This window comes from Trichosporon asahii (genome assembly GCF_000293215.1).
Source record: "Trichosporon asahii var. asahii CBS 2479 unplaced genomic scaffold scaffold00002, whole genome shotgun sequence".
In the NCBI taxonomy this organism is placed as follows: Eukaryota; Fungi; Basidiomycota; class Tremellomycetes; order Trichosporonales; family Trichosporonaceae; genus Trichosporon; species Trichosporon asahii.
In genome coordinates this window covers 189,491-212,189 of record NW_014040922.1, presented here as the reverse complement: position 1 = coordinate 212,189, position 22,699 = coordinate 189,491, and the positions used below count along the sequence as shown (strand labels likewise).

General features: G+C 59.7%; 9 protein-coding genes across 9 annotated transcripts; 2 read left to right on the top strand and 7 right to left on the bottom strand.

Annotated features, from left to right (window-relative positions):
• Positions 1-368: 368 nt before the first annotated feature.
• On the bottom strand, positions 369-5,212 carry A1Q1_07155 (SSD1 protein; the record flags this gene model as incomplete). The annotated part of the gene is made up of 2 exons (XM_014328757.1): positions 369-5,042; positions 5,105-5,212. 2 exons carry the CDS (start codon positions 5,210-5,212, stop codon positions 369-371), a joined length of 4,782 nt encoding a protein of 1,593 aa, XP_014184232.1.
• A 2,102-nt stretch (positions 5,213-7,314) lies between these two features.
• Positions 7,315-8,241, bottom strand: A1Q1_07154 (uncharacterized protein; the record flags this gene model as incomplete). The annotated part of the gene is made up of 1 exon (XM_014328756.1): positions 7,315-8,241. The coding sequence occupies one exon, from the start codon at positions 8,239-8,241 to the stop codon at positions 7,315-7,317; it is 927 nt and encodes a 308-aa protein (XP_014184231.1).
• Positions 8,242-8,288: 47 nt separating this feature from the next.
• Positions 8,289-8,967, bottom strand: A1Q1_07153 (capsular associated protein; the record flags this gene model as incomplete). Its single annotated transcript, XM_014328755.1, has 2 exons — positions 8,289-8,776; positions 8,925-8,967. 2 exons carry the CDS (start codon positions 8,965-8,967, stop codon positions 8,289-8,291), a joined length of 531 nt encoding a protein of 176 aa, XP_014184230.1.
• Positions 8,968-9,270: 303 nt separating this feature from the next.
• Positions 9,271-9,909, top strand: A1Q1_07152 (uncharacterized protein; the record flags this gene model as incomplete). Its single annotated transcript, XM_014328754.1, has 3 exons — positions 9,271-9,505; positions 9,544-9,643; positions 9,681-9,909. 3 exons carry the CDS (start codon positions 9,271-9,273, stop codon positions 9,907-9,909), a joined length of 564 nt encoding a protein of 187 aa, XP_014184229.1.
• Positions 9,910-10,002: 93 nt separating this feature from the next.
• Positions 10,003-10,989, bottom strand: A1Q1_07151 (proteasome subunit beta type 2; the record flags this gene model as incomplete). Its single annotated transcript, XM_014328753.1, has 3 exons — positions 10,003-10,184; positions 10,245-10,730; positions 10,833-10,989. 3 exons carry the CDS (start codon positions 10,987-10,989, stop codon positions 10,003-10,005), a joined length of 825 nt encoding a protein of 274 aa, XP_014184228.1.
• Positions 10,990-11,154: 165 nt separating this feature from the next.
• A1Q1_07150 (golgi family-specific brefeldin a-resistance guanine nucleotide exchange factor 1) lies at positions 11,155-15,855 on the top strand (the record flags this gene model as incomplete). Its single annotated transcript, XM_014328752.1, has 1 exon — positions 11,155-15,855. The coding sequence occupies one exon, from the start codon at positions 11,155-11,157 to the stop codon at positions 15,853-15,855; it is 4,701 nt and encodes a 1,566-aa protein (XP_014184227.1).
• A 262-nt stretch (positions 15,856-16,117) lies between these two features.
• On the bottom strand, positions 16,118-17,683 carry A1Q1_07149 (cytoplasm protein; the record flags this gene model as incomplete). The annotated part of the gene is made up of 2 exons (XM_014328751.1): positions 16,118-16,666; positions 16,838-17,683. 2 exons carry the CDS (start codon positions 17,681-17,683, stop codon positions 16,118-16,120), a joined length of 1,395 nt encoding a protein of 464 aa, XP_014184226.1.
• Positions 17,684-19,349: 1,666 nt separating this feature from the next.
• A1Q1_07148 (uncharacterized protein) lies at positions 19,350-20,078 on the bottom strand (the record flags this gene model as incomplete). The annotated part of the gene is made up of 2 exons (XM_014328750.1): positions 19,350-19,673; positions 19,722-20,078. The coding sequence occupies 2 exons, from the start codon at positions 20,076-20,078 to the stop codon at positions 19,350-19,352; spliced, it is 681 nt and encodes a 226-aa protein (XP_014184225.1).
• Positions 20,079-20,570: 492 nt separating this feature from the next.
• Positions 20,571-21,158, bottom strand: A1Q1_07147 (uncharacterized protein; the record flags this gene model as incomplete). Its single annotated transcript, XM_014328749.1, has 1 exon — positions 20,571-21,158. One exon carries the CDS (start codon positions 21,156-21,158, stop codon positions 20,571-20,573), a length of 588 nt encoding a protein of 195 aa, XP_014184224.1.
• Between the last annotated feature and the right edge of the window lie 1,541 nt (positions 21,159-22,699).

Below are 22,699 nucleotides of genomic sequence, written 5' to 3'. Positions count from 1 at the left end.
TAGTAGATTTTAGTCTTTCCTTTAACCCCATCATCATTGCAACACCCCCCATCATTCACCTCTGTGGCCATATCACTATGTACATCGTACATTTCATTACTTGCTCGTAACTGGAGTCTACTACTTGATGTGAAGCGAGATTTACTGACGGGGCACGCGCTCACGCCAAATGTGGGGGACTCGCAATCTTCCAGACAACAGACTTTCGCAACAGATGCTTTATGTGGGTGTGTGTGAGAGTGAGAGCGAGAAGAGAGAAAGAGAAATAAAAAGAAAAGAAACACAGTAGTAGAGTCGATATTGATGCTTTTCGGAACGCAAGATGATTGATTGTAATGCTTTGGGGCGTGCGTGGGGCAGACTTAGACTTAGGCGGTCACAGTCGAGTAGGGGTTGCACGCGTACACGACGAGGACAGGGGGGCTCTTGGACATGTCCGCCGTGATGATGACAGGAAGCGAGGACAGCTCCTTGATGTCCTGGATGCGGTGGCCGCTGGGCGTCTCGCGCAGACCCTCAAAGACGAGGGGCGACTGCGACGCAGACTTCTGGTACTGCACAGAGTTACCAGCAGGGACATCGTCCTGGAACAGGGCGGAGGCATCGGCAGCCTGCGACGTCGCCGCACCCGTGACCTTGCCCTCGACGCGCTGCTTGATCTTGCGCAGATGCTCGTCCTCCGAGGACTGGGTGAGGAAGGACAGGACGTCCTGGGTCGTCCAGTAGAGGGAGAGAATGTTCTTGTGCTCGTCAAACACCGAGTTCTCGAGAGGGAGCTTGTCGAGGTGCACACGCTTCTCGAGGCCAAACTCGGGGACGACAACGTCAAACGCCTGGTCGTAGACGGCAGTGACGCGGGCGTGACGGAGCACGGGACCGTAGCGGCTCGACAGGTCGCTGATGAGCATGCTTAAGTAGAGGTGGCGCGACTGGTCCTCGGCGAGCTTGCCGCTGGCACGCTTCATGTTACAATGCTGGGCGCACTTGGCGATCTGGTCGCGGTCCATGTGGAACTTGACGTCGGTCGGCGAGGGGCTCGAGAGACACGAGTCGAGCATGCGATGGACAAGGACGTCGGCGTAGCGGCGGATAGGCGAGGTGAAGTGGCCGTAGAGGGGCAGGTTGAGCGCCCAGTGGGCGTACTTTGCGATATCGAGCATACCCGTGCAGTAGTAGCGCGCCGTCTGCATGGTCTTCCTCTTGTACATCTCGAGGCAGTAGACGGCCTCCTTGTCGTCAATCTTGTCGAACGACTGCTGGATCGTGCCGGCGTTGGTGGCATCAATGTCGTAGCCGAGGAGCTTGGCGCGCTTGACGAACGCCTCGATACGGCGCTCGAGAGGAGGCTCGTGGCGACGGAGCAGCGCCTGTTCAGGCAGACCGTTCGCGATGATAGCAGCGACGGAAGCGTTGGTGAGGAGCATGAACTCCTCGACGAGGGTGTTAGCCTCGGTCTTGGACGAGACATTGCAGTCAATGGGGTTGCCCTCGGCGTCGAGCTCGAACGAGAGACGTGGCCGGTTGACGAGCATAGCACCGCCCTCGATGCGCTTGCTGCGAAGCTTGGCGGCAAGCTCGTGAAGGGCGAGAACGTTGGCCTTGATCTCCTCGGGCTTGTGGTGGCCGTGGATCTTCTCGGCATCGATAGCACCGTCCTTGATGATCTTGTTCGCGTCCTCGTAGGTAAGCTTGACGGAGGACTTGATGACGGTGCGACGGAACTGCTTGTCGAGGACGTTACCCTCCTTGTCAATGACAAAGGTGGCCGAGAAGGCGAGACGGTCCTGACCGGGGAGCAGGCTGCAGAGCTCCTCGCCGAGAAGGGGAGGGAGCATGGGCACGGCGCGCTGGACGAGGTAAACAGAGGTAGCGCGCTTGCGGGCGTCACGGTCGAGGGCCGTGTTGACCTTGACGAAGTACGAAACGTCGGCAATGTGGACACCAACCGAGTAGGTGCCATCGTCGTTGGTCTTGATGGAGAGGGCATCGTCGAGGTCGCGGGCTCCAGACGGGTCGATGGTGAAGGAGCACTCGTCACGGAGGTCCTCGCGGATCTCGAGCTCGCGCTCGGGAATAGTCCAAGGCTGGGGAGGAAGGCACTTGAGCGCGACGTCGGCAAACTCCTCGGTGGGGAAGTTGCAGTCCTTGAGGATCGCGCTCGACTCAACCTCGCAGTCGCCGATGGGGCCGAGCTCCTCGATAAGGGTACCGAAGGGGTGGAGAGAGGTGATCGGCCAGCGCTTGATGGTCGCAACGAAGAGCTTGTTGGCGTGGGCTTCAGGGTTCTCGATAAAGTCGGCGGGGGCCTGCTCCGTGGGAATGGCGATCAGGGGAACACGCTTGTCAGTCGGCTTGAACCAGACGATCTTCGGGCGAGGCTCAGGCTCGGCGGGGGCAGCACGAGCCTTGTCGCCCTCCCGCTCACGACGCTCAGCCTCCTGCTTCTCCTTGGTCGCGGCCGAGGAAGGACGGAGAACACCGAGCTGACCCGAGAAGAGCTGGCCGGGCATGCGCTCGACGACGGCAACAACGTGACCAGCGTAGGTGGGCTTGGTGTCGTCGTTGACCTCCTCGTCCTCGAACAGGGACAGACCCTGACCCTCGACCTCGATGTCGTCCTTCTTCTTTTCCTGCTTCTTGTTACCGTGGGGTTTGTAGTCGTAAGACTCCTCCTTCTTGCGCTTCTTCTCCTCCTTGTCCTTCTTCGTGCTCCAGACCTCATCAACGTCGAGTAGCTCAACGGCGACGATGTCACCCTCGAGGGCACGATTACGGTCCTTGGAACCACAAATGTAGATGTCGGCGTCGAGCACGTCGGTCGCGACGTAAGCGTCGGAACGGTTCTTCTTGTTGACACGGAGGATACCGACGACGAGCTTTCCGGCGGAGAGAAGGGGAGGAAGAGAGGCCTGGGGCAGGTACGGCGCGAATAAGGACTTGCGCTGGGGACCGCCGCCACCCTGCTGGTTCTGCTGCAGCTGCATCTGGAACGCCTGCTGCTGCTGCCACAGCGAGGACTGGCCCGACGGGTTCTGAAGCGTCGTCGCGACGAGGAGGTTGGGGAGCATGTTAGGGAAGCTGAAGGAGGGCATCTTGGCGTGTCCACTGCCGGCGGCCGCGCGGAACTGGGCAAGAGATGCAAGCTGTGCCTGGGCAGAAGCCAGGTCGGTCGTCGACGAACCGTTACCGTTAATACGCCAGTTGCCGGACTCGAAGCCTGCACGAGAGCCACCGCGGTTGTGGCCAAAGCTGATGGAACCACCGTCCTCGACGTACTCGCCAAAGCCGCCCTTGTACGTGTTCACACTATGACGACGGCCGTGGCCCATCGAGATGGACTGAGGACGGCCGCCCGACACGGGCGAAGGCTCACCACCGAACGAGCGGACGATCGAGGGCTGCTCACGGGGGCTGAGGAGGTTGCCATAGGTGGAGTCGCCGCCCGCAGCCGACGACTGCGACGCGTTGGAGTGCGTACGGCGGTGACGACCACCGGGCTGCTTGCTGAGAGACGCCGAAAGCTCGGAGAGGGGAGGAGACTGGCTGTCGCCGCGGTCCTGGTTCATGAGAGCCTTCTGTTTGGCCTGGAGCGCCTCGATCTGCTTCTGGAGCTCAAGCTGGGACGCGTCAGCCACAAAAGGAAGCTTTCGGAAACTCACCTGCTCCTCGAGAGCCGACGACATCTCGCTGCCAGCGCGCTTGTGGGCCCGTGCAGCCAGGCCGGCAAGACTGGTAGCCGCCTCCTCGCGATTGACGAACATTGACGATGGGCGGGGCTTCTTCTCGACAGCGCTCTCCCTCCGCTTGCCGAATGTAAAGCCAGGGTTCAGCTGCGGGCGACCGGTAGGACCCAGACTGGCTGGCGTAGGCTCGGGCGAGTCTTCCTCGAACACGGGGGGCGCACCACCAGCGTCGACCTGCTGCTGGGCGAGGAGCATCTGCTGCTGCTGCTGGTGCATCTCAAAGAGGCGCTGAGCCTCGGCGAGCTGAGCAGTCTGCTGCTGCTGCTGCTGAACCGCAGCACGCTGGGCGGCAAGGGCCTGGAAGCGGGGGGCGATGAAACCCTGGTCGCGCTGCTGCTGCGCCGCGAGCTGCTGCTGGACGAGCTGCGCCTGCAGGAGCTGGAGCTGGAGCTGCTGAGCAGCAAGCATCTGCTGCTGCTGCTGGAACATGTCGCCGCCGAAGTCGTCGCCGCCGGGCTGGCCGGTGCCGGGGAAGTCGGAGGGGGCGAGGGGGAAGTGGGGAAGGCCGCCGAAGCTCATGGAGGGCTGACCAAAGCTGACCGACATGTTGGCGGACTGACGCCTGGCAGCGCGTTCAGCGGCAGACGTAGAGGAGCGAGGAGCAGAACCAACGCTACTGATACTGGGCGCAGAAGGGGAAATGGGGGACGTGCCAGACGCGAAAGAGCCGGGAGTAAAGGTCGGGGCGTCTGCCTTGAGTTTGGTCTGAGACTCGGCCTTGCTGCCGGCCGCAGTGGGAATGGTGACGGGCGACGAGGCGGCTGTTGATGACTTGTCCTTCTGGCTGCCGCTGGCCGAGCGGGAGCCCGGCTGCGAGTTGCTTGGGGAGATTGCCTTGAGATCCGAGATCATGCGCTGCAACGAGCTCAGCGCATCCTCGCCGTGAGTTTCATGATGTTTCTTAGTCGCCGCATTCACCGCCGCCTCCATCGCAGTGACCGCAGGTGACATGGTGGTGTGGATAGAACGAACCTGGGCGTCGGCAGCAGCTGCCTGAGAAGAAGACTGGGTTGCAGTTCCTCCTGATTCCTTGCTGTCCTTGCTGTCCTTGCTGTCCTTGCTGTCCTTGCTGTCCTTGTCCGCGTTGGACGAGGCTGGGCGTAAGGGGGTCTGTTGAGGCTGGATCTGCTGGCTCTGACCACGGGTCGACGACCTTCGGTGCAACGAGCGCGAGTCGGCTCTTTGGAGCTTGCCCTTCTGGCCACCACCGCCCTCCTTGGACGACTTGCCTCCGCCTAAGCTGGTTCCTCCGCTGATAGTGGTGGTGTTGCCATTCTTAGAGCGACGTTCACCAGGGCCCTGCGATGAGTAAGAGTTGCTTCGCGAGACCGAAGCCGAGGTGCCGGGGGACCTGTGGCCACGGCGGCCGCCGTTGACGAGTTGGCGCGTGAGAGTTTAGCGTCGGGTGGCGCAAGCGAGGACTGGCGGCTCGGCTGCTGTGCCGCCGACGAGTCCGGGGTCTCAGCCATGGAGGAGACGGAAACGGGTTGCGCAAGAATGGACTGAGATTAAAAAGCTGGGTAGACGGGTCAGTACGTTGTCGATAGGGGATAGGTGGTTGAGATGGAAGGGCGACACAAGGGCCGAGGGAGGACGGTGGTGCTCGGACCGTGTAAGGGGGTGGAGGAGATGGAGGACAGGCGGCGAACCGGGAGGCTATAGCGGGAGCCGAAAGCGGTAGAACGGTGGGGGTCGGACGAGTGTGCTGTGTGTGTAGTGTGCGTGGACAGTGACAAACAAGCAGAGTGTGGACGAGTTGATGATGAGTGACGGGGACGAGGTGCGAACAAGGTTTCGGTTACCGTATTACGTTGTTGCTGGGTCGCGGGGATGGTAGTGGTGGTGGGGGTGTGGGTGCGGTGCGGGGGAGTGTGCTGGTGCTGCGAGACGAGGAAGCGACAACTACTAACCTTGGAAGATGAGGGCACCGCCACGGCCACGGCGGGCTATGTGGTGTAAACGATGAAAGTAGAAGGGAGGGTAGGGGAGAGAGTGACTAAATGGTGTGCGAATGAAGGTGGGGGTGTGTGTGTGTCGTGTTGTCGATGCGATGGAGAGAGAGAGAGAGGAAGGAGAGGGACGAGGAGGGATGGAGGATGGAGGAAGGCGGTCCTGGCGGTGCGGGGCAGGTGGCCAGGTGGTGGATGGGTGGACTGGCGTGTACGGTTGACGCCGTGGCTCTGGGTGGGTTGAAGCAGGTTGACTCCGTCGTCCCTCCCAGGTACGAGGTCGGCTTGGCTGTTGGCCTGGTGGCCTATGGAATGGACATCCCAGTGCTGATCCATAGAATAGCGCCAGGCTGTCCATTACCCCGTATACCCAGCCGGTTAACACCCAAATACTCTACGCGCACGACCTGTGCTATGACGCGCGCCCCCGCGCCAACGCCCAGCGCCCGTGGCCCAGTAGCCCCTACTACTGGGCCATCTGAGCCGCTGCTGAGCTGCTGAGCCCCTAGGTAAAGCCCTTACGCTGCCGCCGTTGTCCTGACTGGGCCTGACTGGGCCTGACGCGCCTGACTGACGTCCGCCCTCACCCAGGCGGCCAGCAGCAGCCACGTCATTCCATTCCTCGCCCTAATGCATCCGGGCCTGCGATTCCAGCACCCAAAGAGCTGATCAGCTGAGAAAGCGCATTGAAATGTCCACCTCGGCTGGGCTGAGACTCACACAATTGGAATCTCAGTCTGACAGTTCGCATGACCTGTTGCCCACATTGCGTGCATGCATGCATCATGCATCATGCACAGCAGTTCTGGCCCTTTCGATAGCGAGCAAGTGAGGAGGGGAGGAATAAAGATCCATAAACCACGGAGCGAATACAAAGCCCCGTAATAACAAATGGCCATCGCAAACTCTATTGCCTCGATCGTAAATACAATCCTCCCACTTGCCTTTCTAATGCCCTAAGGACCGCGGAGGGAAGACACAAGGGACAATGCATGGCCTGACCAGAGTCCTGACGGTACTGATGGTCCGTGTCGCATGCATTGGGTGCGCACAGAGCGTCTAACCGAGACAGATTGCTTCTTCTGGCAGGCATGGCAAGTCGACCCCATCCGTGCCCTGCATGCCCTGTCAGGAGTAAGTCCTTCTGCCAGGTCCAGTCAAGACGCGATTGACTTTACGGGAACACCTTGCCTCTGTCCCTCAACGACCTAGCGATCACTGCTGCTTGCGCTTCTTACTCCATGGACAGTAGTCAAGAGAGAATATGCTGCGTGTATCATGTATCATGTGTCACCGTTATCGCTATCTGGTTATTCTTTGCTGTTCTGCTGCAAGGGGTTATCAGTGACGTTACGTTCTTCCACCCTTCGCCGCATTCGTTTCTGCATCGAGACTTGATTTGGCCTGGCATCACCTTTATCGCAACCGAGTAAGCAGCCTGCACCTGGCGCCCCTGGCCGTGCAAAGATCACCATGTTGTCCGGCACAGGGCGTTCCCTCTCATACTCGCTCGCTCTCGTCGCTCGCAGCGCTATACGAAACCCGGATCCATGCGCTCTATGAAAGTTTGCTAGTCATTTAATACAGTGGTTCTATAACGTCGTGTCTGAACGGGTGCTATTCTACGTCGAGAACACGCCGAGCATGCGGAACGGCGGGCTCTTGGCACCATGCTTCGTGCCCTGCATGACGCACTCGACATAGTGGCTGCCGGCCTCGACGTTGTCGTTGATGTTCGTAATGGTCGTGACCGTATCCTCGACGTTGGCGTTGCCGCTGAGCTCGACGCGGTTCGCATAGTCGTCGTCGACCCAGCACGCCACACGGCCCGCGGGCACGCTGTGGGGGTACTGGTAGTAATAGATCGCGACTTCGCCCGCCGAGGCATTGAAGGGGAGGCGCATGTTGGCGCCCACCGTCTCGGACTGCCAGTAGTTCTCCTCACCCTCGATCGAGACCTTGTGCTCGGCTGTCCAGCCGTGGCCGTAGAAGTGGCACGGGGGAAGAGGGTTGATAAGCGGGTTCGCCATGTTGCACGAAGGGCTGACTTCGCGGAACGTCAGGATGTCGCTGGGGCGAGAGTGCAGGCGTGCCTTCGGGACACGGAGGGCACGACGCTGAGCGGCAACGCCTCCCGCCTGCACATCGAGATCGACGTCCGACTCAGGCGCAGAGGCAGCCTGGGCTCCCATGTACGGCACGTCAAAGGCGTGGCCCATCGTCGTGCTCCAGCCGGAGCAAATCTGCGTCTGCATGAACGAGATGAGAAGGTCGGACATGAGGTCGTGGCCCGTGGGCGAGGCGAGCACCATGTCCGAGTAGTAGCTTCGTCGAGTGCCTTCGGGGTCAAGCATGTACTCGTGGTACAGCGTGCCCTTGGCGCTGATGTGGGGGACGTCGTAATACTGGGCCACGATGTCGTGGAGCAGCTCGGGGCCGGCGAAACCGTTCTGGATCAGCACCTGCGGGGCGAAATGGCCAAGCAGAATGACGGCCGGCTGCTCGGGACGGAGCAGAATAGAGCGGACGAGCAGCTCAAAGTGATCCATCCAACGGGGGTCACTGAGGTTAGTTGTTCGCCAGCATCTGCAACTCACTAGGGGTCCGAAGCATCAAACTCGAGAATGACAATGTCGGTCTCATCCGGTAGGTGGTGGTTGGAGCAGTACGCAAAGTACGCCGAGTCGGTTCTACGAGCGGCGCCATTCGTAAGCTCGCTGAGGGGGTGGGGGAAGACCGAGTTCCACCACTCGAAGAACTTGCTGGGCCAGCAGCGAGGCGAAAGCGGGTCATCACCAGCGCCGTGACAGGCCGAGATAGAGCCGCCAAGCACGCTGATAGTCACCGGGTGACCCGACATAGCCTTCTGAATGACCCGCTGGAGTCGCGCACCGGTGCCAGTGTGCACGCGCGACTTGAGCAGCGCAATCTGCCCTCGCCTCTGCGCGATCGCATCACCGGGGCCGAACACAGGGCAGAAGTCGAACGGCGCAGGGTCTGAGGTGGAGGCATTGAGGTAGTCCTTCGCCGTGAGGAGACCGGTCGGCGCCGTGTAATGTCCTTCCGGAACGGCGTTGGGGGAGGCTACAGTTAGTCTGGATCAAATCTGAGTTTCCTCACAGATCAAGAGTCGGGATAGGAAGAAAAGAGTGAAACAGCCCCCAATGATGTACCAAACGCGTCGGGGAAGACCTGATAGTGTCAGTTCGTGGTCGAAGGTTCAACAACTCACCAAACTGGCCGCGTTCATCACGCGGCTTGCTCAGCGAACCCATCCTGCGATTGAGCTGGCCGAGAAACGAATGTGAACTTCCAAGAAAGAAGGTGGTTTAGAGTTCTGAGGTCGATCGTGGCGACTTTCCGCGGGTAGCAGGGTGAGGGCAGCGCGGGATCGACATTTCACGCGGGACCAGAGCCACGTGCACACTGAAGCTTAGCGCGTCTGAGGGTCGTACGCGTCATGTCCGCCTTCCTCGCTGAAATCAAGAGCACACAGTCAACAACCTGCATACCTGCCGCGCCGCCAGTCCGACTCCGAGCTCCGAGACGGCCGCCGACCTCCGAGACCGACAGTCGTCATGGCGCTTCCGAAGCATCTCCAGAATGGCCTCACGCCCGACGAGCACACCTTCCTCGCCGAGGAAGAGGTCATCGACATCGTCCCCCTCTTCTCCATGTCCAAGGTCCGCTTGATCTCCGGCATCTACGGCCCCTTCACGCCACCGAGCAAGGCTACTGTCCCGCTATGGTTGGCATTGAGCTTGAAGCGCAAGAGGAAATGCAGAATAGTGGCTCCTGACTGGTTGAACCCAGGTGAGTCACCGCTTGGACGTCACTCCGCTGACCTACAGACAAGCTTACCCTTCTGCTGAAGAAGGAGCGCGAGAACGCCGAAGGCTTCGAACCTCTACCCCGCCGCTTCGTCGAAACAGCGAAGGTCTTGCTCGACATGTAGGTAGTCAAGCTGGCACATAACCTAACCCCACAGTGCTCCGGACGACCTCGCTCAACCAGCCATGCTCCGGTCATTGCTGAAGGATATCCGCGAGACTCGGCAGGCCAAGATTCGCATTGGTCTGCAATCCGAGGGTGTCATGCGCGGCCGTTACCTCCAGGTCACGAATCTGACGCCGCTGGAGCTGTGTGAGATCCGACCCTTCCTCGTGAAGGCGATGGGCATGATGCAGCGCCTCGAGAAGGACGAGGAGGAAGAATGAGACGAGACGACTACTAGATCCGCCTCTATCTGTTGTACTATACCATGTAACACTGCACTGCCTGCTGTAATCTGTACATTTGTCTTCTTACGTCTATAGAACTCCCGGCACCTCTCCACGAGCCTGGTCCTGGGCGGCGACCTGGGCAGCCTTCTCCTCCTCAGCGGCGACGAGCGCCTCGATGGCAGCGATGGGGTCCTCCGAAGACAGGTCGACCTGGTGGATGCCGTGCTTGTCGATCATGATGCAGTTGAAGTCAAACTTGACCGTGAGACCTGGAGTGTAAGCTTAGTCACGATTCAAAGGACAGCTGTCCGATTCTCTTCGACACTCACGGATCTTGACCTCGTCGATACACTTCCTGATCGTCTCCACACCCTCCCGCTTGTCGGCATCCTCCGTCCAGTACTTGTCCATCGTGGACAGACAGACGAGCTGTCCGAAGCCGTGGGCGGCGTACGAGACGGTGGCCTTAGTGCCAAGGTAGTCGATCCAGTAGAGATGCGGGACGTCTGTCGTCGTGTCGTATCCGGCGAGCAGCAGGTTGACAGCATACGGGCGACGCGATCGCAGCGAGTCGGCAAGGGTGCGACGGATCCAGCTTCCGGCAGCGTGAGGAAGGAGAGGGTGGTTGTGTCGAATGTTGTAGAGACGGACGTTACGCTCGACGTAGTCGGCAAAGTTGTTCGTGTCTCCCGGTTCTCCGCCGTAAGCCATGGCAAGATGAGGTCCAAGAGCCTTGATCTTGTTCTCGTCCGACTTGAACTGCAGGATAGAACGACCCGCGGTCATGTCTGATGCGAGGAGGACATAGTCCTTGCCTGTTGATGAGAAGGAGGTGCGTCATCAAAGCGAAAGTCGAGATTGACGGAAGAAGGAGCTGCGTCAGCTATTGCAAGGGCAGTAGTCAACACCCCACTCACCTGTGATGCCAAACGAGCACTCCATGTTGATGCGATGGGAGAGTGCTGAAGCTCGTTGGCGAAGTCGAGATTGCAGTTGACCGTCGTCACTGGCTCTGTCGTCGGCGTTGTGCAACGCGCGTTCAGGGTATGTGGGGGGCTTTGATAGATGATGCATGATGGAATGGCACGTGGAATAGATTCCGAGCATTCTCGGCAGCTAGCACGTCCACCACCGATCGGCGTCTGTTGTCGTGTCCGAGGTACGTGTCATCGACCTCATTTACGAGCGATACAGCCCAACAAATCAACGAGGCCGAGCTCCGAGCAACTCCGCGCCATAATGACGACGCTCGACCTCGACCTCTCACCGGTCACCCTTCTCCTCCAGGAGATCCAGACGGTGACCTCGGCTATGCGCCGGAACCAACGCTGGGCTCATGTTTCGAACTCGGGGTACGGCGCCGGCGTGCCGTCTGTTTCGGCTCGAGGAAAACGCGTCTCTCCCCTGACAAAGGGAAAGCGACACTCCGAAGATGATGGCGATCTCATGCTCGGCTTTGTTGAGCTCCGGCGATCGCTCGCCGGTGTCCTCGATATCACGACGCTCACGCCGCTGGACATTGTCGACCCATTTATTGCTTTGGTCCGCTCGCCGCTGACGTCTGGACCGATTACGAGTCTGTCGCTCACTTCGCTCCACTCATTGTCGATCCACATTCTTCCCCTCTACTTCCCAGCCACGAAGCCACCGGTCATCAGCCCCGCGTCGCCCCTCCAGATCGCACTGGCCCATGTCACAGCCGCTCTCGCGCAGTGCCGCTTCCCGTCAAGCTCTCCCCAGCAGGATGAACTCGTTCTGCTGCGACTGTTGAGGGTGATCGAGGCGCTCACTATCCCAACCCTTCCCAGCAGGGCTGGCACGACTGCCGTTCCACAAAGCCTCCTAGACCACATGGGCGACGAGGGGGTTTGTGAGCTTCTCGAAGTCGGTTTGGGCATGCTCGCCCGCGGACGTCTGAGTGAGGGTCTGCGAGGCACGGCGCAGCTTTGTGTTCAAGCAATCACCCGCACCACATTCCTGCGTCTGAAGTCCCTTCGCCCCGAGGACGTGGAATTGGCACTCAAATCGCGCTCGGACGCCGACAAGGTGAAGGAGACTGTCGTTGTTGCCACGCAGAAGGAGATCGCAGAAGAGGAGGCCTCAGCCGAGCAAGCCGTGGAGCGGCCATCAGAGGAACCCCCTGTCGAGGAACGCAAGAGCGAGGAGGAACAGGCCCAGGAGAAGCAAGAGGAAGGCGAGCCGTCATTGCTCGGAAAGGCAGCTGACGCTGTTAAACCGCCACCAGCCCCGAGTGAGGCCGCCGACGAACCGGAGCCGCCCCAATTCCTGCCCTACGGTCTGCCGACCATGTTAGAGCTGCTTCGAGTCCTCATTGCGCTCCTCAACCCGACCGACCAAGCTCACACGGATTCTATGCGCATGTCGGCTCTTGCTGTTCTGAACGCAGCTCTCGAAGTCGGTGGCAAGTCCATCGGCACTTGGCCAGAGCTGCGTGAGGGTGTGCGGGATGAGGGCTGCCGCTATCTCTTCCAGTTGACGCGTGCCGACTCGCCTGTCCTTCTCACCTCGTCATTACGTACAACGTCAACGCTCTTCGCGACGCTGCTTCCTCACCTGAAGCCGCAGCTGGAGCTCTTCCTGTCGTACTTGATCGACCGCCTGACGCCGCCGACGCCTTCGCCTCTTCCTCCCCATCTCCGTGACATCTCTCGCCCGACATCGCCGCGGCCCACAGTGGGGGCCGACGGAAGCGTTGAGGGCGACAAGTCGCAGACGCCACCGACGTCAACACCCAAGCCGTTCGCAATGCTGCCGCCGATGCCTGCGCAGTCGAAGGAGCTGTGGCTTGAGAGCCTCGCGCAGATTGCCACTCGTCCCAGCTTCATGGTCGACTGCTATGTCAACTTTGACTGCTCGGTGGACAGCGAGGACATCTTTGAGCGGCTGATCGCCTTCCTCACCCGGGGCGTCTTCCCCGCCGGGCCCCCGAAACAGGACGGCTCGACACAATTCGATGGCCTTGACAACTCGCAGCTTCTCTGTCTGGAGATCCTCCTGTCGTTCATCGGCTCGATGGCGCTGCGCCTGGAGTTCGGTGACGAGCCTTGGCCCGCTAACACGGTTCCTGTGGAGCAGCTCGCCAAGGACAAGGACAGGAAAGCTGTCCTCATTGCTGGCATCGAGCAATTCAACGTCAAGCCGAAGGTCGGACTGGAGTTCCTCCGCAAGAATGGTGTAATCGTGCCCGACGATGGACCCGGCACCGACGAAGACCGGATGCGAAGAGCCACTGCCCGTTTCCTGAAGTCGTCTAGCCGTTTGGACAAGCGCGAGCTTGGTGACTACATCTCGCGTCCCGATCAGATCGATCTTCTGAAGGAGTTCATTGGGCTGTTCGACTTCAAGGGCAAGACCATCGCCGACGCCCTTCGAGAGATGCTCGAGACTTTCCGTCTCCCTGGTGAAGCTCAGCCAATCGGCCGCATCACCGAAGTCTTTGCAGACCACTTCTTCTCCTTCGGCCCGCCGGAGATTGCGTCCACCGACGCAGTTTACGTTCTGGCTTACTCCGTCATCATGCTCAACACGGATCTTCACAACCCTCAGAATCGAAAGCGCATGACTATCGAGGACTACAAGCGCAACGTCCGAGGCTGCAATGATGGCAAGGATTTCGATCCCGAGTACCTTACCGCTATCCACGACAGCATCCGAAAGCGCGAGATCATCCTTCCCGAGGAGCATGCTGGCCAGCACGGCTTCGACTACGCTTGGAAGACGCTGATGCAGCGCTCGCGCACATCAGGCCTCACCATCACCTGCAACACGGCGCAGTTCGATCGGGAGATGTTCAAGATGTCGTGGCGACCGATGATGGCGTCGCTCGCCTACGCCTTCATGATGTCGTCTGCTGACGAGCACGTCATCCAGCATGCTATCACGGGCTTCAGGCAGTGCGCCACGCTCGCAAGCCACTTCAACATGCCGGAGGTGTTTGACAACATCGTCCAGTCTCTTGCTCCCGCGACTGGCCTGCTCGACGAGACGCCAGAGGGCTACCAAATGGGCAACCACCCGACGGCGGAACGCGATGGCGTCACTCTCACCGTCTCGCCTCTCGCCATTCACTTTGGTCAGAGCTACCGCTCGCAGCTGGCGACCGTCGTTCTCTTCACCATTGCGAACGGCAACAGCAACGACATCCGTGAGGGCTGGCCGCTCATCTTTGAGATGTTCCAGACGCTCTTCCTGCACTCGCTCCTCCCGTCGGAGATGCTCCAGATGGAGGACTTCCTCGCTGGAACCTCTACCATCCCCCTCAAGGCTGCCACGCCTGTTCCGGAGCGCCGACCCGAGGGCAGCGGCTTGCTGTCGACACTATCATCCTATCTCCTCAGCCCCTATGGTCAGACCAATGAGCCTGTCGTTGTTGAGGCCAGCGAGGAAGACATCGAGAACGCGCTTGTCGCTGTGGACTCACTCGCCTCTTGTCGGCTGGAGGAGCTGTACGCTGAGATCCTCACCCTCGGCGTCGACTCTCTCATCCCGGCCCTTCGTGCCATCCGCCAATTGGCGGAGGCACGTACGACACAAAAGCTGGCGCCTCGCGAAACGCCCGACGGACCGCGTCACTTCGATGGACAGCTGGCTTATGACCCCGCCTGCGCTTTCCACCTCGAGATGATGGTGTCCCTCGCTGCTCACGGCAAGGAGCACATTGCGGAGTCCTGGCCTATCATCTTCGAGTACATCTCGGCCCTGCTCAACTCTGCCCAGAGCTATCCCGACCTGCTCATCGAGCGCGCGGTCGTTGGTCTGCTGCGTCTCTGCCTCGCCGTCTCTGAGCAGTCTGAACTCCGCGACCAGCTGTACATTGCCCTGGACGTCCTCCGCTCGTTGCCGTCTACTGTTCTGAACAGCGTGTCCGAGCAGCTTATGGCCGGCGTCGCCCGCATTCTCGAGAAGGATGCCGGCGTCGCCAAATCGCAGACGGAGTGGGGACTCATCCTCGCTCTGTTCAGCGCGACCGTAGCTCACCCTGAGGCGAGCAAGGTCACGATGTCGATCGTCCAGAAGATGGTCACCGGCACGCATCCTGGCCTTACGACGGACAACTTCAGCGGAGTCGTTGCCCTGCTGGACGAGTTTGCCACTGCTGCTGGGGCTGCCGCTGCCTCTCGCCAGCCTTCGCGCCGTGGCGGCGCTGACGTGCGCGCAACTCTTGGCCCTACGCTGGAGCGCGGCCTTACGGCTCTCGACTCGCTGTACGAGCTGCGCAACCTTATCCCCGGTTTGATCGAGCGCAGTGGTAAGACGAGCCGCGACGCCTTCAACACGTTCTGGCTGCCGCCACTCCTCGTCATCAGCAAGCAGTGCGTGAACGGCCACCGCGAAATCCGCTCTCGCGCGATCGGCTACCTGCAGCGTTTGCTACTCAGCCCGCAGCTGATGGCTGCGGACGCGGACACGCTGCCGATCATCTTTGACCGCGTCCTCTTCCCGGTGCTGGACGAGCTGCTCAAGCCGCAAGTGCACGACCGTGACCCACAGGGCGCGATCGAGATGCGCCTGCGCGCCGCGCCGCTCCTCTGCAAGGTGTTCCTGCAGTACGTCGTCGGCCTCACCGGCTCATCGGTCGTTGGGCCGCAGTTCGTCCGTGTGCTCGACAAGTTAGAGCGCTTCATGCGTGGCGACCGCGACATGCTCAACGAGGTTGCCGAGAGCCTCAAGAACGTCGTCCTTGTCATGTACAGCAGCAAGTTGCTCGTGCCGCCGCCGGCGCAGGGCGAGACGAGGACACAGGATCAGATCGAGCTCTGGAACGCGAGCGCGCCCCGTGTCGAGCGTATGATTCCCGGATTCCTTGATGAGGCGCTGCAGCCCGACGAGGAGCCGGTCGTCCCGGAGAACCAGGAGCCGGTGCCGGTCGCTGAGGAGTCTGCTGAGGAAGTCAAGGAAGAAGCCCCCGTAGAAGCATAGGTAGAAGCATAGAAGATAGCAACAATGTATTTTAGGTCCAAGCATTGACCATGATGTGGCACAAGAACAAGGTATGATGCAAGTTTTGTTCGACGGCATATCCCCCGATTTTGTGCCACAACGATTGCTTTCCAAGTCATCTGGCCTTGGTCAGTACACGATGAGCCAAACACCCAGAATCTCTGTATAGCAGATGATGCATCCACTGTGATAAGGGGAGGTATAGCACAACTTATAACTAGCTACTACAATCTGCATCTATCTAACCACACTTCCAGTAACAGATGTCACCGTCGACAATCTCGTAGGGCTTGCCCTGCTGCCTAAGCTTTCCAGCGGCCTTGGTGGCGGCCTCGGATCCGTACTGCTTCAGGTCCTCGAAGGCCATGATCTCACCACAGACGAACTTGTTCTCGAAGTCCGAGTGGATGACACCAGCAGCCTGCGGCGCCTTGATGCCCTTACGGACGGTCCAGGCGCGGACCTCATCGGGACCACAGGTGAAGTAACGGATAAGGTCAAGGACCTGGTATCCCGCCGTCGTGATCTTGCCGAGGATGGAGGGGTTCTTCTTGCCCAGGCCGAGCTGCTCGCCCTCGGCCTCGGCCTCCTCCTCGGACAGACCGACGAGACGCTCCTCGAGCGCAACCGAGAAGGGAATCAGGGCGTCTCCCGGGTTGTTCTCGTCGATCCACGCCTTGATCTTGGGAAGCCACTTGTTCTTTCGTCGCACGAAGTCGCGCTCGGAAAGGTTGACGAGGTAGGTGATGGGCTTGGCCGTGAGGAGGGTGAGACCGTTGATGATCTCGACCTGTATTTGTCAGCTATAGTCCTTCTTCAAGGTAGCAGGAGTGACAGTGGTTCAGTAAAGTGTAACTTCTCATTTGTTTGTTCGGGCGTGACCCCGACATCGACGAGCTGGGTTTATAGGGCTTTTCGCCCGTTCTCATCATTTAAGATGAAAGGTTGGAGAACTGCTCACCTCCTTGTTGGACCACTGGCCCTTGCGGACGTCCTTGTTGTCCTCCTTGAGGGTCTTGAGGATCTTCTCAACGGTAGCAAGCTCCTCCTTCTTGGCCTTGTCGGCAAGCGAAACGTTGCCGCACGAGCGGACCTGCTTCTGGAGCTTCTCAATCTCCTTCTCAACCCACTCAATGTCCTTGAGACGGAGCTCGTTCGAGATAATCTCCATGTCACGGATGGGGTCGACGTCACCCTCGACGTGGATGACCTCGGCGTCGTCGAAGGCACGGACGACCTGGAAGATACCGTCGACGGCACGGACGTGGGACAGGAAAGCGTTTCCGAGACCCTCACCGGTCGAGGCACCCTTGGTGAGACCGGCGATGTCGATGCAGGTCAGGAAGGCGGGGACCTTGGAGGCGGGCTTGTACAGGTCGCAAAGCCAGGTGAAGCGGTCATCGGGGACGGGGATACGGGCCTCCTCGGGGTCGATGGTGGCGTAGGGGAAGTTGGCGGCCTTGCCGAGGTCGGTCTTGGAGAGGGTGTTGAAGAAGGACGACTTGCCGACGTTCGGGAGACCGACGATACCACACTTCAGGTTGTTGCCGGGACGGCCGAGGATGACCTTCTTGTCCTCGACGACCTTTTTCTTGGGAGGCATTTTCTTGTTTCGCTTCGCGTACGCGGCGGGGGACGTGGAGAAATACAAAGACTGGGCGACGAGCGGCTGGCGGACTACTCGCAGAGCAGTGACGGGGGTGGCAGCAGCGGCTGTGTTTACAAGGGGGAGAGCGTGGGGACGAGGGGAGACTCGTGCGAAATTATAAAGAAAAGGATGAAGAGGGTTGGGGCGACGAGGGAGCATGCACCTCTCTCGTCGGTTTTGCGATTGAAAGAGAAAGAAAAGATCCGAGAGCAGACCTTTGACCTTCAGTTTTGACTTTTCGTCGCCGGGTTTGGGTGCGAGCGTTTGTCTGGCTGATTACCCTGTGTCCCTGGCCTATAGTGCTCTGCTCAGCATGCTCTGGGCGGAGATTTCGTCCGTTGTGCGCGGAGAATGACTGGGCCACGTTGTCGCCGCGCATATACCCCTTCCAGCAAAATTTCTCCCGCTGAGTAAAGCGCTTGGAACCAGAGGTATCACGTGATCATCCTGGCCTCCACCTCCAGTCCATCGGCGACCACCGACGCGACCCAGGACGCGACGGCGACAAACCATGCACAACGTCACCGGACACACACCACCTCCACAACAACATCGACAATGACCGCCATGGACCCCGCCAAGCTGCACCGTCTCGCCCAACTTGCCTTCAAGAGTGAGCTGAACGGGACCTGATGTAGCTGACAGAGCAGCAAGGGACAGGGCGTATGCGCCGTACTCCAAGTTCCGGTATGCTGTGATGCTGTTCACTAGCTGACATCAGTGTCGGCGCCTCCCTCCTCCTCAGCAGTGGCGAGATGATCGGCGGATGCAACGTCGAGAACGCCTCGTTCCGTGAGTTTCTCCGCCTACTCCGCAAACTAACGCCCAGCTGCCGGAGTCTGCGCCGAGCGTAACGCGATCGGCCGCGCAGTCTCGGAACATGGCAAGATCGAGGTCGCCGCTGTCGTCGTTGTCTCGTAAGCTCCCGTCCTCTTTGCAAAGCTGAAAGAAGTGACCTGCCGACGCCATCTGTGTCGCCCTGCGGTGTGTGTCGCCAAACCTTGCGCGAGTTCACCTCGCTCGACGCGCCCGTATATATGCTCGCGTCGTCGTATCCGTGGCAGGACAACGCGACGCCGTCGTATATTAAGCCTGGGCACGGTAAGGGACAGCCGACAATCGAGGATGCCAAGGTCGCGGTTACGATGACTCTGGGCGAACTCCTGCCCATGAGCTTTGGACCGGAGGCGCTGGCTGCTCCCAGGGGTTGAAGGTGAAGCAGGGGAAGGAGGAGGGTGGGGGTAACGCGTGACCGCGCTGGAGGCGGTCTGTGGTGCCCACACATCCCTCGTCCCTTCGACTGTGAGACTCTGGGGAAGTCTTGGTACCCGCCATCTGCGGAAATCAGTGCGGAGCTCTGGGACACCGGACAGCTGACAATGTTGGAACGCGTCTGGGCCTCTCCAGTGCAGAGAACGCGGCTAGTGTGATGACCGAACAGGCTTCATTAACCACCCACTCTCACGGTACAAGCCACGTCGTCATGAGATGTCACACTTCTCGCATGTGATACTGCTGCGGCATGCAGAATGCACGGACAGCGTGATGGATATCGCTCCGAAGTGGGTTTATTACTCCACATCAGCTGAGCGTAACGTCTTAAATGAGGGAGACGTCAGCGGCGCAGCATGCTTCCCCGGTTCGATGTCACCGGAGACCGGTAGACCCGGGTACAGCGGTCGACCGAGGTGCGGTGGCGAAGATGTGGACGTGAATGTGGCATAGATGGCGGCAGAAGCCTAATATCCTACTGATATTCATGTTTGGTATGGAACTGATCTCTATCGTGTATGTCGGATCGTATGGAAGTGAATTAGTGGGCAGGCTAGCTGAGCAAAGGCGTGTCCGGCTCCTCTCCGGTGCCAGGCTGTCTGTCGCCAGAGCTCTGGTGCTCGGTGTTCGACGGCTGAGACGTCTGGCCATCATGGGATCGAGACGACGTCTCGCGGTTGGACTGCGGCCTGCTCGCCGATGCAGACGAGGTCTGCCGCATCTCCTGCTCGCGCGTACACGTTTGCGCATGAGAAGGCGGAGGCGGCGGAGGCTGCTGCCTACTCGACAGGCGACAGTTCAGGTTCCACCCAAAAGGTGTATCGTGCTGCTGCCTCTCGAATGTGGCAATAGGCTCTACCTCGAGCCTCTGGGCCCACTGCCTGTCAGCTCAGTCCACTCTGGTTTCAACACCTCTGTTACTCACTTGACGGTTGTCATGGTCCAGGCGCTGATGGAGCTCATCTATCCGCTGGTGCAGATACCTCAGCCCATCGACGTATGCCAACTCAAGCGTGATGCTCGTGTTGCGATAGAAGACCCAGGCAAGGAAGAGAAAGAACAGGACCGTGAAGCCATGAGGCATGTAGCTCTCTATCGCTGAGCGCATTGCCTCCCTCAGAGGGATGACCTCGGGGACACTCTCGATAGCAGCGGCCGCTCCTTCATCACTCGCCTCGGCCATAGCGGCGGACAGCGTGGCGGAGGCCTCGCTACCTGTCGGCGCGGGCGGGAGAGCGACGTAGAGTGTGGTCGTGGTCTTGAGGAGATCAATCGGGCTCATGTTGTGAGGGGATGGAGGAGGGACAGGGCCGATGAACCAGCTTTAAAAGCTCACGAACGCAGTCAGAGAAGTTGGGGATAGTGCTTGATTCGTCACTGGCAGGGGATGCCTGCTATCGCACAACTGTACATTTGCAGATCGGCCGGTCGGAAGACCAGGGATCGACATCTCCTCGGCAGACATATGGTGTCGCAGCAATCGCTTCCCTGCGCTTGTACATGCGGTTCACAGCCACAGTATTCAGACATGATCTGCAACGTTCTCACGTTGTACTGCGGGACCACGACTGAGCGTCATCAGCGCAGGCCGTAGATCGTCGTTACTGTCACTTCAATTCTTTTCGAAAATAGCGGATCTGCCACACCAGCCTAGTGGCTGCGGGAATGTGTGAAGACCCCAGTTCTGGCAGAAGTAGCGTTGCATTACAACTATTGAGGGTCTATGAGTGCAGGGAAGGCTGTGTATGGCTCTTCTGAGGCTGAGGAGTAGCGACTACTGCGCCTTGCCAAGGAGCGGGTCGTTCTCATCCTCTGAGCTTTCTGAACCGTCCGAACCATCCGAGCCGTCCGAGCTGTCACTCTCCTCCTTGAATCTGACCTCCTTCTTCGCCTCCTTCGAAGATTCTCTAGCAGCATCGACGGGTGGGTTCTCGGGCACTTTGACAGGCTCGTACTGAGCCTCGGAGGTGGGGGTCGACCCTGCGTTCTCGCGCTCGGGCACGGCTGCGGTCTGTCCGGCGCAGCGCTCAATATCGGCATCGAGGCGGCGATGCAGCCGGTCGAAGTGGTACTGCAGAGCCTGGACTTCACCGACATAGGTGGTGTAGGTCAAGGCGAGGCCGGAGCAGATGAGGGCGAAGAAGGCGAGCACGCCTAGGATCGTGAAGAAGATGCCCCAATCGGACCAGGCGGAGTTGCGTTGCGCCGCTTCGTCGAGCAGGGCTGGGAGGGTGGCGTTGAGGGCTGCTACGAGGGCAGGGTCGGGAGGGGGAGTTAGGCCGGGGATGCCTTGGCCTGGGACGAGGACGTAGGCTGTCGCGGCGGGGGCGGGGTTGAGGGCGGCGAGGTCGATGGGGCTCATCTTGTGTTGTTGGTGGTTGGGAGAACGAGGGCGAGCTCATGAGGTCCTTATAACCCTTCGTTCCCGGGATGGCACCGCTGCTCCGTGGGAGGCCTGTGTTGCGCCTCTCGCAGCGCTGCCGTGTGTTGCGCGTCACAGCTACGCCGCGGACATCGGCGAGACTGCCACGCCACACTAGCCTCGGGGTGGCCATCTGCTGATCTCACATTCATCAGCACCGGTGGGCTAGGATCTGTCGACCCGATAAGGGACCGCCTTAGCCGGCTTTCTCACAACCTGCGACCCCTACCTCATCGTGGTATCGAAGTATGCATGATGCTATGTGAAGTACTACCCACCTCCCAATCCAGTTACAACGAATGCGCCAGCGCGTTCTCCAGCGTATACATGTCCGCCAGGCCCACAACCGTCTCCCTCACCTTCTGTGCCCAGTAGACCTCATCACACCGCATCTCGGCAAGGCGGATCTCAGCGTGGGCCACGCTCTCCACACTTCTGCCCTCTTCCACTCTCCGCTCGAGTTCCTCCTCCGCAGCCGCTCGCCGGAGTATCACGGCGTCCAAGTGCGCCAGTTGTCGATCTCGCTGTTCTTCCAGAATGTTGATGCGGGAGGAGATGTCGAGGAGTTGAGCGTGCAATCGATCTCTGCGGCGGTTTCGTTGTAGTTGCGTGTGATATTGATACAGCACCACAGAGGCTGCTGCCAGAGCTGGGCGTCAGCTATGCTAGAGGGGAGAACGTACTGAAGACGAGATAGACCCAGAAGAGGTCCAGCATGACGTCGCCCATGCCCGTTGCGGACAGTCGGTCGACAGCGGCGCAGAGCGCCCCGTGCGCTGACGCCTCACACATGCTGTTCTCCCTCTTTCGGACTGTGGTGAGTGAGTGATGTGCAAGAACATGAATGCATCTGTCTCTTGTAGCAAGGGACAAGTGGGGCGATCACTCGAGCTAGTGTGGTCGTACATTACACTATGCGGCGGAGGTTGCAGCCTGTCCAGAAGCTGGGGGCGCTAGAAAGATACCCGCAACCACACCTACTAGGTAAGCGGCGAGCACCGAGTTTCTGCAGCAAGTGCGCACTAGTCAGCCACTAAGCGGATTAAGCGGGGTGGAGCGCTAGTCCGGATAGCGTGGACGTAATCTGATCCGCACCTGCTACAGGTCACTGAAATTCGCGCATCCCGCACTCTTCATCGTCAAGACGGAGGGGAATGTTGCTGGATCAAGTAACCCAGAAGAGTGAAAGAGCTCGATTAGGGCGGTGGAGCAAGGAGTTGACGAGCTGACGAATCGCCACGAACCCGTTGATGACCGCACGTGTGTCCTGGGTGACTCACGATCGCTCGCGATCCACTCATGCGTCTGACGTGTTGTGCGTCAGCTACCGTATGCCAATACACCCACATGCACATGTAGCACACAATCAACATCTACGCCCACCAGATCGTGTGCCTGCACAATAATCGGCAGAAGTAGTGCCTCAGCGATGCAGCCATGCCGCCATGCAGCTATGCAAGCCATGCAAGCCATGCAAGCCA